A 17,021-nucleotide genomic window follows, 5' to 3' on the forward strand; every position below is an offset into this window, starting at 1 on the left:
TGATGAATGCAATTTAATGTCTGGGAGCATGTGCACTCTTCCACAGCATCCTTCCAAGCATCCATTTACTCACTTAATCCACTCTTTCACATGAGTCTTATCTATACATAATGCACTCATAGATCAATTGTATCAATCATAATTTAAATTACTGATACTAAAGAGGAAGAGAGAGAGTGTTGGAAATTTTGAAATTGAAGACTTGTGTTTAAAACAATATTGGGTTCTTGGTATGCTCTTGATGTGAACTAATACAAAGCATATCTTATCTTCCATGGGAAAGAGAAGGTTTTGTTTTTTGTTCAATACACTATACTGGTTGGTTGGTTGGTTGGTTGGTTGGTTGGTTGGTTGGTTGGTTGGTTGGTTGGTTAGTTGGATCCCTTAACCACTAGGGTCATAGGAGCACCATTTCCTGTGGTGTGTCCTGGGCAAGTGGTGGCGCCCTACTACATGGTTAAAATGTGTGCACTTTTTTGTTGTATTACGAGCAACTAACTGACCGTGGTTTCCTCTATTTCTTTTCCAAGGTGTCATTGTTAGTTTATCTTAAACAAAATGTAGTAATTTTATTTCATTTAGCTATTTTGTCTTTTAGTTGCATATTTGGTATTGGAGTCATCCAAAAATATTCAAAGGTAATCAAGTTACAATAATTTAATATTATAGTATTCGGATGACGTTACTTATTAATTATTTTTCAACAGGTAATTAGTAACTGCAAAGGATTACATTTTTAAAGTAAACTTCCTATGGGTATGTGTGCGTGCGTGTGCATGCTTGTATACGTTTGTATGTGGCTTACGGGCTCCGAAACAGCTGAACTGATTTTCATGAAGATTTACACATGTGTACATTAGGCTTTTATGAATGTCTTTCGCTAGGTTTTGTGTCATGGCACCCCCAATAAATTCTAACAAAATCGATAAACATCTGCTTTCGAAAGTTATGCATTTTTGGGGTTGTAACTCCTGTTGGAGGCCAAATTGGGTACTGCAGCTCTCGACCACCATAATCCAATTTTCCATCAAGCCCTTTTGCTTGTCATACAATAAGAAAGGTGAAACTTAAAACTAACAACGTTTTATGCCACTGTGTTACATTTTTGAATGTGTAATTTGATACCCAATAATATTTGGAGCCGATATAAGTTTTTAGAGCATGTGTTTATACACAACTTTGTTATATACGTAGACAAATTAACAACACAGATAATAAAAACAGTAATTAATAATAACATTCTCATTGTAATTGTTATTATAAATTCATTATTTGTATATCATTTTCAAATCAGAAATTGTTATAACAATACTAAAAATCAATTTAATATAATATACAGAATAACTGATAACATAATAACTGATATTATAAATAATAATGTTATTGTGTCTTTATAATACACCATTAAAATATGTATCCTATTGGTAAGAACCGTTAATTATTTTGTGTACTTAAGTTTTTGATTATTGTTTCTTTCTTTTCCAATTAGAAAATGAGAAAAATAATGTTTAACAAAGGAAGCCAGTACCTAATCTCATTTGTTACAAATTGTTTGGATGGGTTTTTTCCCGATTTTTATTTTAGCAGCTTTGTCAAGTTTTATTAAAGAAACATGTTTTATTTATTTTTATTTAATTAGAAAGCTCTTTACTTTGCTTATGAATTCCATAAACTGTTGTTATTACTGATGTGTATTTTTTGCTGCGGTGAGCAAATTGAATGACCTTACGTGTCAAACGTGCTATAGAAATAAAGAGGAATGTACCAAAATCGACAAAAGAAAAGCAACCTGAAAGAAGGAGACAGATTTGCAAATATCATTGTTATCAGCCCTCAACAACGTAATAATTAGTAACGCACGGTATAACACTGCTCCACTGCTTTTCATGAAGCAATCCCTGAAGTGGAATTATTATCTTCCCATCCATTTTAATTGCTTGCAGAAAGTTTGTTTTGATAGCCTTGAACGTCACCTCAACAATATGTCAGGAAAAATTCAATTTTCCTCAAGACGAGTATCAACCCATCAAGTGGACTTTTTCTCTCACAGTTGATGTATATCATACCTGTAAGATCGTATTATTCATGGTCGATATATCTCAGGGGAAGGAAATCCAAAAGAGAGCAGTCCTTTCATCAACAGCGGCGCCTCTGACGAGGCTGAGAAAAGCCAGCAGTATGACGGCAAGAATATGGCCCTGTTTGAGGTAGGACAAAAACATTCTCCGTCCTCCGAAGAACATATTGTGACAGCATATGTTTGCAGGAGGAAATGGACACCAGTCCTATGGTGTCCTCGTTGCTCAGCAGCCTGGCTAACTACTCCAACCTGCCGACTGGGAGCAAAGAGCATGAGGAGGCTGAGAACATCGAGGAGGGTGCTCGGCCCTCCAAAAAACCAGTCAAGGTACAGAAAAGTATTTCAGATGGATAACAGAAGTCCAGAATTCATGGTCAAAAATTGTCCCTAATGTAGTCCTTTCTCTGGAGGATTATGTTTACATGCAGGCAATATTCCGAATGGAAACTGCATATTCAGGGTTTGTACGGGTGCTTAAAATCCTTGAATATGTTCTCATGGTTTGAACAGTCCTTGAATTTTGGGCGAGGTGCTTGTATTTACTTTTTACAATTGGTGCCATTTTTTACAACAAGTCTGCTTATAGATGATGATGTCACTGCTCGCTGGTGGTTTCGCTTTCCCTTTCTTCATTCGTAATTAACGGCAGATGAAATTAGTTTGGACTACATCGGCCTATGAAGCGCCATTGCCCTACAGGTTGCACACAAGAGGACAGGTGCATGCTACACCTAAATGGGGGACGATTAGGATTTTTTTCACACGTAATGTTCAGATCCTCAAATATATTCACAATTTACTAAATATCTAAAAATGATATGTTTCAATAAATGCACATACAAAAAAATCAAATTTGTAAATTTCAGATATGTTTTTGGATCTGCAAAATATACCAGATTTTCTTCTTTTAATGGCACCTGTCTTCTTGGGCAGAGCAAAGAACCCAGAGCAGGCGTGTCGGCGTCATTTTTAAGCAGACTTGTTCTATTTTCTTCAATAGTGGTCTATTGAGTGAGGCTGCCAAGAAACATGACAGCAATTTCAAGAATTTGCATTACTTCACCCAAAATGTCAAGCACTTTTATACCCTTGAAAAGACAACACTAAGATTCAACCATCCGTATGAAGCCTGAAGTTTAGACACTATATATGTATGGATGGATACAACTGTGATATCAATGTATATGGAGACACCTGTGGGATTTTCACTGTGGGTGCAGAAATTTAAAATTTCCCAGAAAAATCAATCAATACACATGAAAAAGCCAGAGTTTCCGTGTACCATTCAACTTTGTACTACAAGTCCCACAATGCTTTGGGGGCATAAAAATGTCCCAGATGACGGATACTATGTGTGCACATTAGTGAATTAGAGCGATTGTCGAATAACTTGAATGCTTATAACGTAATTCCACACCCCTAATTCTAACACGCATGCTGCTGGCCCTACTGACAGCAATAGTTGACTGGGATAATGGGTCGCGGCCTCACAGATGCTGTTCATTTTATGTCGAAAGAATGGATTGAAAAGCCACCATGATACAAATTTGCTCTCTCAGACCCCTGCTTTCGGCAACAGTCAGCATGAAGATAATGGTTCATTGCCAAAACCGAGCAGTTCATTCTAGTCGGGCACACAATGGCACGCTTTAGCGGCCCGAACTGGAAAAGAAAATGCGCTCTGCACCCCCTTGCTCTCAGCAATAGTTGACAGGGGATGATGGATCGCGGCCACAGCTGTGCTTTTGAGTTATGGCGGGCCAGAATAAATGGAAAATGAATACACTAACCCAACCACTGCGAATCGGAATACCCGCAGTCAGAATAAGCGCCTAATCTGATTGAAATGATTTTGGATTATACGTTCCCATTTTTTTCTTTTGTGTTTGCCAGGCACCGCAACTGGGAACCTTGATGGGGGTTTACTTGCCGTGTATCCAGAATATTTTCGGCGTGATCCTCTTCTTACGCATGACCTGGATGGTCGGGATCGGAGGCGTCCTCGGATCCTTCATCATCGTCTTCATGTGTTGTTCCACGGTGAGGAGTCGTTCGTGTGAACTTACTGTATTCGATTCAAGTTGAAAAAACTTTCAACGTTCTTTAACATAAAGTAGGTGGGTGAGACTAAATAAAGAGGTTCCAACTTACAGACTGTGACATCACGTAAGCTCTTTGAAAGTTATTACCAAATTCGTTACACTAATTTCAAAACTTTGTACTAAGAATATCCATATGGGTTTAAAACAACTGACTGAATTGACTGAACTCATTTATTTCAAGGATTTATAACATTGTGAAAAATAAATTCTTGATTTCTCGGCTAAAACATATAAGATTCATGTAACATCTAACTTGTGACTTGCTCTGCTTACTTTCACCAGCACTTAGAGTGACTTGCCACCTAAGAAATTCTTGTCCTATTGGAGGGTAAACCGGCGCCCCATTGTCAAGTCTCTTGCGGACTCCAATAGATTCTCTCCCAAAATTGGCCTGAATTTGGCTCCATCCATCTTCCTATCAACTCTAACAATCTTCCCAGTCCTTGCTGAGGAATAGCGACCCCAAAGCATGATGCTACCACCATCGTGTTTGGAATGAGGATGGTGTTTTCAGAGTGATGTGCAGTGTTACGCCAAACTGCATTCAGCCCGAAAAGTTCCGTTATGGTCTTATCTGACCAGAGCACCTTGTTTTGCATGTTTTTATGTCCCCCCTGTGGCATCTCGCAAACGCCAAACAGGCCTTTTTATTGTATTCTTTCAGAAAGGGCTGTCTTCTTGCCACTCTTCCATAAAGGGTGGCAGATTTATGAGTACAACAAATTGTTGTTTCATGCACATATTGTCTTACTTCATCTGTGTATGCCTGCAGGTCATCTAATGTGATCCTGGGCTCTCTTGTTAATTTTTTTTTTTTTTTTTCATGTTTGGGGTTTAGAGGGAAAGCCAGTTCTTGGTAGGTTTGCAGTGGATGCTCTCTCCATTTGGATATTGTTGCTTGCATAGTGCTCTTGGAGATTGTTAAATCTTTTTGTTACCCATTCCTGCTTTTAACTTTTCAATTTATTTATCCCAGACCTGCCTGTTGTGTTCCTTGGTCTTCATAATGCTATGTGTCTCCTTTCGCAGACCTCTGAGCCTATCACTGAGTAGCGTCCTTTAACTAAAACTTAATACACTTTGCTATTGTCAGTTATTCAGGTTGACATTGAATCATTCAGAAGTCATCAGGGAACTTTTGGAGTCAGTTGGCTGACCTGAGACGGAGGCACCCCCCAAAAATACTAATTTAGGGGCCGGTCACACAGACATTTGCGGCTAAATCACGGCTAAAATTTTGCGGGTTTTTTTTGCCCGTGGTTGCCCGGGATGGAAAATGCGCAAAATTTGACAACCCGCCGTTCGTCTGTGGTATGGCCGGAAAAAAGACGCCGGCGACTGTTCCGCTTCCTCATCGCGTCATTTCTGCGTCATTTTCTCGTGTGGACCACGGGTATAAAAGCTCCCGAGACGGTGTTGTGCCCAAATCCGACTCCTACGCAACACAATGGTGTGCTCGGCAAATCGCGCTGTATATACGCGGAGAAAGGCGTTTGACTGTCACACGCGTAACACGCTAATTTCACAACACCGCGATACAGGCGCAGAACATGCTATTACCATGCTCCGCCCACGATTACCCGCTGAAATTTCCCGTCCTACCCATGTGTAACTTCGCCCTGGCCGCGGCCAGAGCACGTCGTTCCGCGTCATTTCCGCGTCATTACCTCGTGTTGACCACGTGTGCGGCACGCGGTTTAACACGTGCTCAAACTTTTGAGCAGCTCAAAAGTTTTGAACGCGGCCAACCACGTGAAAATTTCCGACCGCGAGTAAAGCACTGCTCTATCTCGTCTATATGGCGGTCTCTAAACGCCCAACAGCGCCCAACGACATCTACTTCACGGCCAGAAGCTTACGGCCGCGGTCCAGCCTCGATAAACTCGTGAAAGGCTGTGTCCACGCGCTCTCAAGAATTGAACAGCGCAAAATTTTTTCGCCCTGCCACCCGCGCGCGAATTTCCGACCTCGTGTTATGCACTGCAGTAACTCGTCTGAATGGCGATCTCAATGCGTCCTATAGCGTCCGCCCCAAAGTCAGAAATTTCTGGCCGTGATTCAGCCGCAAATGTCTGTGTGACCGGCCCCTAACATCTGCTTTTGTGTACAGGTGTGTTTTGGGGAACCTGTAGCGTCTGCCAGAATGCAGCAGGTCAATAAGGTGGTTGTCGGGGTGAGAAGGGTCCTTAATAATGTTCTCCAGACTGGTTAGATAGCAGCTGATGATTTTCTGGGCTGTGTTGATGACCCTGTAAAGTCAATCTTTTCGGGACAGACACTGGGCTGACTTAAGGGTGCTTTAGTAAGAGAACATATGTGACTTCAGTTGGTGCTGGCAATTCCAGTCCATCCGTTTCTAAGAAGTGCAGACCTGGAGGGAGGCATTCCTTTCGGACGGAAACTCAGGAAATGCTCAGATATATTGCCACATTACAAAACAAAGCCACTGAGGCATCAGCAGGAAGTCAGTGGTCTGATCCATTTTATACAGACAGGTTTTTTGAAGAGTCAGTCAGCCAGAGTCTTCAAATGCTTGTTTGAATGGAAGCCAACAACATTTATCTTAAAATATGGCTGACTACAACATGAGATAAAAAAGAAATATTACATGCATATGGTATAGCACTTTACATTGACTGAATCTGTGGAGGTAAGACACCAAATGTTTTCTTTTGTTGGTTAAGCTTTGCCTTGTAACCGAACTGGGAGCCATTATTGTGTTCCCTTGGAAAAAGTATACTGTCAGAATATGCTGGGAAGATATACCCAAACCCTCATCTCATTTAAAAGCAAAACAACATAAACCAGAGTAAGAATAATGTTTTTTTTAAGCGGAAAAAATTGCATTTTTGCACAGATGCTTTTTTTTCATGAAAACTGAAGCTCTCATTGTGTTTCTTTGCAAAGAATACAGTTTAATAAATCCGAGAAAAACAAAGTACAACAAGAAAAATCATTGTATTTTTAAACACATATAAATACGCTCATTTTAAGTATGCCTTTATTTTGAAATCGAACCAGAAGATATTGTTGTGTTGTATTGTAAAGATCACTATATTATACTTTCCCAAGACATACCATAGGAAATAAAGCCCCTACGACCCTAGTGTTTAAGGGATCCAACAGACCATTGTAAAGAATATAGTTCAAAATATACAAAAAATATTTATATTCCAAGCAATAAGTAATACCACCCTTGCACAGATAAATATGATCAGTTTAAATTGATATTATGTAATATTTGATCACTAGGTGTCGCTTTCTTGTGTAATGAACAGTTCTGTGAAAAAGTATTTGCTTCCTTGCTGATTTCTGTGTTTTCTTTTGCATATTTATCACTCACAAAGGTAAAACATCATCATGCAGAGACAACCCAAGGAAATATAAAATGCAGTTTTGAAATTTTGATTCCATTTATTATGGCCCTATGTGTAAAAGTAATCACCTCCTGAACTTAATAGCGAGTTGGCAGTGATAACAGAAATCAAACGTTTGAGATAATTGGCCATGAGTATTTTAAAATGCTGTGGAGGAAATTTGGCCCATTCTTTTTTGCAAAATTGTTTTAAATCTGCCATATTTGAGGGTTTACTAGCATGAATCCTGGTCCTGAAGCAGACCATGACACTACTTCCACCATGCTTTACTGTTGGCATCATGTTCTTTTTGTCAAATGCTGTGCCTTTTTTACGCCAGATGCACACATTCCAAAGAAAATGATTTTTGATTCATCAGTCCACAGAACGTTTTATCCAAAAGTTGTGAGGATAATCAAGATGTTTTTTGGCAAATGTGAGACAACACTTTATGTTATCTGGTGACAGCAGTGGTTTCCCTGGGAACTTTCCCATTGATACTATTTTTGGCCAGTGTTTTTATTATAGGTGGAGTCGTTAAAACTGACCTTAAATGGGGGTTCTTTGCTGCATCAGGACAATGACAACTTGATGTGGTTGACAGAATATTGAATTCTGGTGTTTACCACAAGATCCTCGAGGAAAACGCTGGGCCATTGAGTCGTGCCCTCAAACTCAAGCGCTCTTGGATCATGCAGCAGGACAACAATCACAAACACACCAGCAAGTCTATCTGTGAACGGCTCCAAGTCCAGATTTAAATCCAATTGAGATGCTCTGGTGTGAACTTAAACAGGCAGTTAATGCTAGAAAACCATTCAATATGGCAGATTTTAAACAATTTTGCAAATAATAGTGGTCCAAAATTCCTACACAGCGTAGTGAAAGACTTATTACCAAATATTTGAAACGTTTGATTTCTGGTATCGTTGTTAGGTTCAGGGGGCAATTACTTTTCACATAGATAGATGGATTTTGATTTTTTTTTTTTGTGCCTAAATAATTGAATCAACATTTCAAAGTTGCATTTTGTATTTCTTTGGGTAGTCTCTGTGTGCTATCAAAATTAGTTTGATGATCTAAAACCTTCGTGAATGATAAAATTTCAAAAACACAAAAATCATGAATGAGGCAAATAATTTGTCTTGCACTGTATTCAAAAAAATGCACGTTTGTATGATAGTTTACCTATTGTTGTTTATTATTTAAATCAATATTGTTATTTATAAATGAAATGAAATGATCTGTATTTATATAGTGCTTTTCAAGTCAAGACTTCCCAATGCGCGTTACAGTGTGCTTCACATTTCCCAACAGCGGCCGTGCAGCCATGTAAGGCGCTAACCTGCTTATTGGGGGCATTAGGGGTTCAATGTCTTACCCAAGGACACTTTGACATGTAACACGGAGGAGCCAGGATTCGAACTGCGATCTCTTGATCCCGAGATGAGTGCTCTACCTCCTGAGCCACTATAATGAGAGAAGTTTTTGTTACCACTAGGAGGCAGTAAATAATACACAATGCCTCTTTAAGAATTGTGGAGTTAGGTGCCCATTGAAGATAATTACTTTATTTGCTATTTTGTTTTTGTCTTTTCTCAGACGATGCTCACGGCCATCTCCATGAGCGCCATTGCAACTAATGGAGTGGTCCCAGGTTTGTGGATGAACGGATGAAGTGTTTAAATTTACTTTGGCTGATTGATTGGTCTTTGTCCTAGCTGGAGGTTCCTATTATATGATTTCTCGCTCACTGGGGCCCGAGTTCGGTGGCGCTGTGGGGATTTGCTTCTACTTGGGGACCACGTTCGCTGGTGCCATGTACATCCTTGGTTGCATTGAAATCTTGTTGGTAAGTTAGCGATTTAAATGATTGAGTGTGATGCAGAGCTAATTTTAGGGTTGGACGTGTTATAGAAAGACAGTAATCAGTTACAGTTACTAATAACTTTATTAATTCCGTTACCCCCAGATTACTAACACCCAAAAATAGTACGTTACTCTGAAAATAACTAGTTAAAATTTACCGGATATATTTGCATTGAAGCTGACCCTCTAAAACATCTTTAAAATAGCTACATAATCGAAGACATAGAAGAAAACATGTACACAAACTTGTGGAAGCTGTAAGGCCTTCATAATTGGCTTGTGTTAAAGTTATTGTTAATGTTAATGTCCGCCAGCAAACAAACACATAGCCGAGACACTCCATATCCATTTTTTCTTTGGGCTTCAAACCACTCGAAGCTCTCCCTCTCCATTTCTGGGTACTGTTCAAGACTTTTTTTTTTCTCCAGGCCTGTTTTTTTGCAAAAATAATTTTACAAAAAAGACTAAAATATGGCACAATTTTGTCGTAAATTCGGTTCTCACGTTTGTCCCAAGATTGTTGTTTCTGTGTAAACCACGCTCCCTTCCCCATACACCGCTTATCAATCCATCCATTATCTGCACCACTTATACTCAGTAGGGGTTGCGGTACACTGCTTATATATACCAAAAATATATTTACAATTAAGCTGATTTAATTATGATTTATTAAAAATATATTTTTTAATTTCCTATATGTTATTAGGTTATACTTTAATATATTAAAATCAAAGACAAGGAAAGATAATACTTAACATGAGCAAAATTATCAGCCAGTAGGGCAATAGTTTTATTTGTTTGTTTATATGTTTATTTTTTGCTTTGCAGCTAAAATAAAAGAGCAAACTTGTTGAATAGAATAGAATAGAATAGAATAGAATAGAATAGAATAGAATAGAATAGATAATTTATAATATTACACATTTTTAAAAAAACTGAAAATATAGAAGATCATTCATATCGACATAGTAAAGATTGTTTACGATTTTAGCTATGACACACCAGGGAAAAAAAAGATAAACACATAATTAAGACTTAAGAAGACAAATACGATAACAAAAAAGTAAGGATGAATGGGCAAATATTTTCAATGCAGAATGAATACAAATGAAAACAATTTTAGAATCTAAAGTTAAAGACAAACATCTGTTCAACAAGTAACCACCATTCTCACTATTCTTCATTCTCGTCCAGATTTACATTGTCCCTCAAGCTGCCATTTTCAAGATCGAAGGCCTGGAAGGTGTGGAAGCGGAGGCAGCCCTCCTGAACAACATGCGCGTTTACGGCACAATCGTCTTAAGCTTCATGGCTTTGGTGGTCTTCGTGGGGGTCAAATACGTCAACAAGCTGGCACTGGTCTTCCTCGCCTGTGTCATTCTCTCCATAGTGGCCGTCTACGCCGGGGTCATAAAGACGGCCGTCGACCCGCCCGTCTTCCCGTCAGTCCAACCGTCAATTATTTTATGTTCCCTTGGAAGAAGAAAGCCTCTCGCGTCCCCCTTAGCAAAAAAGTAGTACACCTCAGCATAACACTGTATGCTTATTAACACACAAGAGAGTAAAAACTGAAAGAAATATGGACCAACTAACAAAAAAAGAAAAGCTTAATTAAAGGTAACAGAAAAGGTTAAAAGTGCATCTGAAATGTAATTTTTTTTAATCCTTAAATCATAAAAAATTTTGAACGACAATTTCATATCACATAATACTGAAAACGCAAATAATCTAAAATAAAAAAACAAAGCATTAAAACTGATCCCCAACGTTAAACTCAATAGCACAAACATTTATTTCTTTATTAATGGCTACAACGAGCATGTTTTTCGGAGAAGTACTAAGCAACTCTGAGGTCCAGCTCAATTCAATACCAACAACACTCGCTGGTTCACTGATGCAGGAGTTTCAAAGTAGGATGATTGTTGACAATATTTGGCACCAAGGACATAGGTTTGGGGTTGGCATTGGTGGGGACCAAATCCGAGAAAAATATAATTTTCACGTGAAATAGGGAAAAGGCACTGCCAATACATTGGAAACATGTGACAGCACTTCATGAGACGATGTGATTCAAACATTTTTGCTCTGTTTTGATCGATCTTTCTTCATCTTGCCAGTAAGTGATCACAAAATATTGATGGAGACAAGACTATGATTGCCTATTATTGGTAACTGCGTCACCTATGCCATGCCAAGTCTACACACTTGTTTGGCTCATTTTCGCTTTATACGTAAGCATTTTATTTTGGTGATGAGGGTATACTATCTTTAAACCAATGGTCAGCAACCTTTTCTGCACCACAGACCGGTTCATTGTCTGACAATATTTTCAAGGGCGGCATTAAACATGTTCGTACTTTAACAATAATAATAACAAAAATTATAAACTTCTATTAACAAGAAAAACATTGATCATAAGAGTGAGCATAAATCCACTGAGAGGCCAAGTGGAACGTCTAAAAATCTGTGTAACATCACACCAAAATCATGTTCGTTCATCATTTTCCTAACCACTTACCCTTACGAGTGTCTCGGGATTGCTGGGTGCATCCCAGCAATGATTTTGGAATGTGAGAGTAAACAGGAGTGCATAAGGACACAGGAAGAAATTTCACAGAAGGAGGCTGGTTGTTGGGATTAACCCTGGGATCTTAAACTATGAAGCGGACGTGCTAAAAGCAACACACTCTGGTTGCTGTCGTAATTTTTAATGCAAAATGTCACACAAAGTAATCAAAAATACAAAATCAAAAAATGAACCAATCGGGCAAAAAGTGTGTTTGTGTTATGTGGTCTCTCTGTTGTGTTCTTGACTTCGGGATCCGAGCATCGCCCAACTTCAATGCCAATTTTTTTTTTAATAGTGGCAGGTTTGTTTAAAATTATTCCAGAATGACGGATTGATTTTAATTCAAACTTATCTATCTATTTATCTATCTATCTATCTATTTACCATGGTCATATCCCTCAAGAGGGGTGACCGACAGCAAGACCAACACATACACTAACAAAGAAAATAAAAGGGAAATAAATAGCAAAAAAACACCAACATTTTTGGACCATGGCCAACCCAATTGCCCAAACACCCAAACAAGTTAGGCACCTCGGCACCCAAGTTGGTCATGCTTTCGTCCCTCCAGATGAAATGGGACACCAGAAAGCGGCCATGTCACTCCGGTCAGGGTGACACAACACACTCTTTTGTTCAACAGCAGGGCCCGACAGCTTTCACTGGTTTACCCCTGCCGCATCATACGGGTGCCCAGCCCATCCCTAAGAACGCGTCCACAATCCCCTATCCTTTCACAACACCTCTTCACTCCTTTCCATCACCAACAAGAGCTCTAGCTTCCACTATATTTAGACCTCTTTCCTGCAGTGCACTCATAACACCATCCATCCACGTCAATCGCGGCCTTCCTCTTGGTCTCCTTCCATTGACTTCTGCTTTGTAGATCCTCTTCAACATTCGCACCTCATCCATCCTCTCCATGTGTCCAAACCAACCGAGTACTCTCTTATCAACACGCTTGCTCAGTTCCACGACTACTCCAGTTCTGTCTCTCACAATTTCATTTCTCAGTCTATCCAATCTTGTCACTCCTAACATAGTCTTCAAACACTTCATCTCAAAAACATTCATTTTCCTTCTTAAATCTGAGTTCAGGCTCCAAGTCTCTGCAGCATACAACACAGTCGGCACAATCACACTCTCATACAGTCCCCTCTTAACATCCATACTCATACTCTTGTTGTTCATTACTCTCCTCAGAGCACCCAAAACCTTGCTTCCTTGATTCACTCTGTGCAATACCTCACACTCCATTCCACCAACTGCAGCCACATCACAACCCAAGTACCCAAAGCTTTCAACTTCTTCCAGCACCTGTCCATGCAACCTGATTTCTAACGCCATGCCCACTCCATCACGTGAACACTTCATCACCTTACTCTTCCCAACATTGACTCATAACTTACGCCTATCACATACTCTTCCAAACTCCGTTACCAACCTTCTCAATGTTTCCTCAGAATCAGCCACAAGCGCTGTGTCATCTGCAAACAACTGACTTACCTGCCAAACTGTTTCACTGTTGTCCATCATGTCTACACCTCTGCCAAATACTCTTGCATTCACCTCTCTCACCACGCCATCCATGTACACATTAAACAGCCATGGTGACATCACACACCCACTAATTCAAACTTACCAACTCAAAACCCTGGTTCAGGTTCAGTGTCGTAGCAGTGTCAATCAAAAAACAATAGTTTATTATAATGCAGATTATCTGTCTGTTTAGCGCAGTACCAACCTATCGACACCCGGGACTAAGTGCTTTAGGTGACAGCGTTATTCATTTGGCTTTGTGCTATTCACTGGCAAAACATATTCAACATAGCGAGCACACCGGTCTTTGATAGTCACCAACTATGGTCACAGTGAAGTGCTCCAAATGCTTTATCAAACTTACCCCCTTTTACCTTTCGGAATGAGACTTTTGTGATCTGCGCCTCTTCGTATGTACACTTACTATAAATGCTCATACACTGGGCTAAATGTCAATTTAAACAAAACACTCTGCCAATGAGAGCGCCAATTTCCCTCAATAAGGGGAGCTGTCACCGAACTTTATTCTAAAGATTTTTTTTTTTAAAAAAGGTCGCCACGGTCAAACACCTCCCCCTTCACGGAGCCCCACATCACACTATTTGAGAACCATTGGTATCCCTGAATGTTTTTTTCTGTTTTTCGGTGCTCATGACATGTATCCCCCCCTTCCTCAATTCCCTCCACAGTGTTTGCCTGCTGGGAAATCGTACACTGGTTTCCAAAGGTTACGACGTCTGCGCAAAATTGGTGGAAGTGGACAATGAGACGGTCACCACCAAACTTTGGCGGTCTTTCTGCGATTCCGAGTACGTCAACGCCACGTGCGACGACTACTTTAATGACAACAACGTCACCGAGATTCAGGGCATCCCCGGGGTCACCAGCGGAATCCTGGCAGGTAATCAGGGGCCTCAGAGTGACCCCAAATGCAGAAAAAGATCCTTATAATTGTCTCTGCTTTCAGAAAACCTGTTTGGTAATTATTTGGAAAAGGGGATGATTGTTGAGAAGAGGGGTCTGGCCTCTCAAGTGGACCCCAACAGTTCTGCTTCCAGCACCAACCGCTTTGTGCTGGCCGACATCACCAGTTTCTTCACGCTCCTAGTGGGAATTTACTTTCCATCTGTCACAGGTGAGGAGTAAATACAGGAAAAGTTAAATCATTCATTTGTAAAGCCCTTAATCACGTGGAGTTAAAATGACTGCACGGACCACTAATACTCAATCCCCTGATCAGAAACCAACATGAGGGAAAAGCAAAACCCCAAAAAATGATGATGAAAATTAAGGACTTCAGAAGGGGCCGTGCATGATGTTATCCTCCTTGAATGATGAGTAGGCAGTAAAATTTGACAAAATAGTCCACATCAGCAATAAACATTAGTACAGTTATCTCAAATTTTCCAAAAAGTCCACGACAAGCTTCTCAAAATCTTGACCAAGGCATACTACGGTAAGTAAAATTGTTTAGAAAATAAGTACTTTTTAATTGTTTATTCAAAAAATATATTTTAGTTAAAAAAACGTGAGTTAACACGCAATATATACAAATATGTACATGTGATTTAGAATATAAGATATAGTAATATTAGATATATAATATATATAATAAATATATTATATATATATATATATATATATATATATATATATATATATATATATATATATATATATATATATAATGTTATTGATGAAATAATTTACGAGTATTATTGAGTGTAATTGTAATTGTTCACATATTTGCAAAAACTATGAATTCAGTGGATTTAGGTATACAGTTTCAGTTTTTTTTTTTTAATGCGTCAATTCTCTATCAAGACCAGAGATAAAGACTACACCAGTGGTCTCAAGCTTGTTGCCCACAGAAATGGGATGTTAGTTTTTAGGCACCCTCCACAATATTAAAATTACAGGTAAATTTAGGTGCAGCCTACACGAAATACTGTATAGATTCAAGATAATAATATTTTAATATATTCTCTCTTTAGATTCTTTGTAAAATAATTTTGAGAACACTGGAATGTTTTTATCAGAGGTTTTCTTGTGGAAATCCTGTTTTGGCCCAAACTCTCCCATACCCTAGCTGTATTAACCCCCTAGAATATTGAGTTGGAGACACCTGTGCTTCATTGGATTTAAACGGAACATGTGGATCCGCTATTCCAATAAGTCAGGATCCAAATCAGCTGTGTTCACTCCCACAACAGCCCAAAGACTTGCGAGTACTTTAAGGCTTTTAAGTTTTGTAAACCTGGCACTTTTCACAGGTATCATGGCCGGCTCCAACCGCTCCGGTGACTTGCGGGATGCACAGAAGTCAATCCCCATTGGCACTATTGCGGCCATCACCACCACATCTACTGTGTGTATCCTCAAGACGAACAATGTTTTACATTTGTTGACATTTTTTCGTTTCCTTAGACGACTTTTTAATCAGATATCTCCTGTGTGGTGCTCTTTGGTGCTTGTATCGAGGGTGTTGTACTGAGAGACAAGTAAGAACCATTACTTCACCTTCCCAGTCTAAGTACGTTCTTTTACATTCAGGATCTTCACTCGTGCTCACCTTTTAGATTCGGCGAAGGGGTCAACGGTAACTTGGTCATTGGGACCTTGGCATGGCCATCTCCTTGGGTCATCGTCTTTGGATCCTTTTTCTCCACTTGTGGAGCAGGACTGCAAAGTCTGACCGGAGCACCGCGTCTCCTGCAGGCCATATCCAGGGATGGAATCATCCCATTTCTTCGAGTAAATTCATTAATTGTGTAATTCCTCGTTTATTGCGGTTAATTGGGACCAGATTCCCGCGTGATAGGCCAAAATCCCTGAAGGAACCCCCTACCTCCCTTTATTTAACATGCACTATGCTGGTCCTTGCTTGCAGCAATATTTAACCGGGGATAATAGATCATGGCAGAACGAACGGGAAAAAAATAGCTGCCACATATGACACAATTTCTCTCTCTCTGTCCTGTTCTAAGCAATAGTTAACCCGGGATAATGGATTGCAGCCAAAACAGTGCAGTTCATTCTAGACGGGCCACAATCTATCTATCAATCTACCTTGGTCATATCCCTCAAGACGGGTGACCAACAGCAAGACACACACATACAATAATAAAGAAAATAAAAGGGAAATAAATAGCAAAAAAAAACGCACAACATTTTTTGGACCATAGCCAACCCAATTGCCCAAACACCCAAACAAGTTAGGCACCTCGGCACCCAAGTTGGTCATGCGTTCGTCCCTCCAGATGAAATGGGACACCAGAAAGCGGCCATGTCACTCGGGTCAGGGTGACACAACACACTCTTTTGTTTAACAGCAGGGCCCGACAGCTTTTCCTGGTTTACCCCTGCCGCATCATACGGGTGCCGAGCCCATCCTTAAGAACGCGTCCACAATCCCACTATCCTTTCACAACAACGGGCTACAATAGCACACTAATATGGATCACGGCCACAACTGTTCATTTTAAGCAGGGCACAATGGCTTGGCT

The 17,021-nt window shown here is 39.7% G+C and overlaps 1 protein-coding gene across 1 annotated transcript in view; it reads left to right on the plus strand.

Annotated features, from left to right (window-relative positions):
- slc12a5b (solute carrier family 12 member 5b) overlaps nt 1–17,021 on the plus strand; it is a 45,637-nt gene that overhangs the window by 15,763 nt on the left and 12,853 nt on the right. Inside the window, exons 2-12 of the mRNA XM_088332495.1 lie at nt 2,104–2,207; nt 2,267–2,407; nt 3,974–4,120; nt 9,141–9,195; nt 9,260–9,390; nt 10,602–10,849; nt 14,205–14,416; nt 14,483–14,650; nt 15,789–15,887; nt 15,959–16,016; nt 16,095–16,269. Of these exons, the coding sequence (XP_088188621.1) occupies nt 2,104–2,207; nt 2,267–2,407; nt 3,974–4,120; nt 9,141–9,195; nt 9,260–9,390; nt 10,602–10,849; nt 14,205–14,416; nt 14,483–14,650; nt 15,789–15,887; nt 15,959–16,016; nt 16,095–16,269 (1,538 nt within the window). The remainder of the gene's footprint in view (nt 1–2,103; nt 2,208–2,266; nt 2,408–3,973; nt 4,121–9,140; nt 9,196–9,259; nt 9,391–10,601; nt 10,850–14,204; nt 14,417–14,482; nt 14,651–15,788; nt 15,888–15,958; nt 16,017–16,094; nt 16,270–17,021) is intronic.

This window comes from Urocampus carinirostris, chromosome 3, assembly GCF_059441175.1.
Source record: "Urocampus carinirostris isolate Australia breed hairy pipefish chromosome 3, RoL_Ucar_1.0, whole genome shotgun sequence".
In the NCBI taxonomy this organism is placed as follows: Eukaryota; Metazoa; Chordata; class Actinopteri; order Syngnathiformes; family Syngnathidae; genus Urocampus; species Urocampus carinirostris.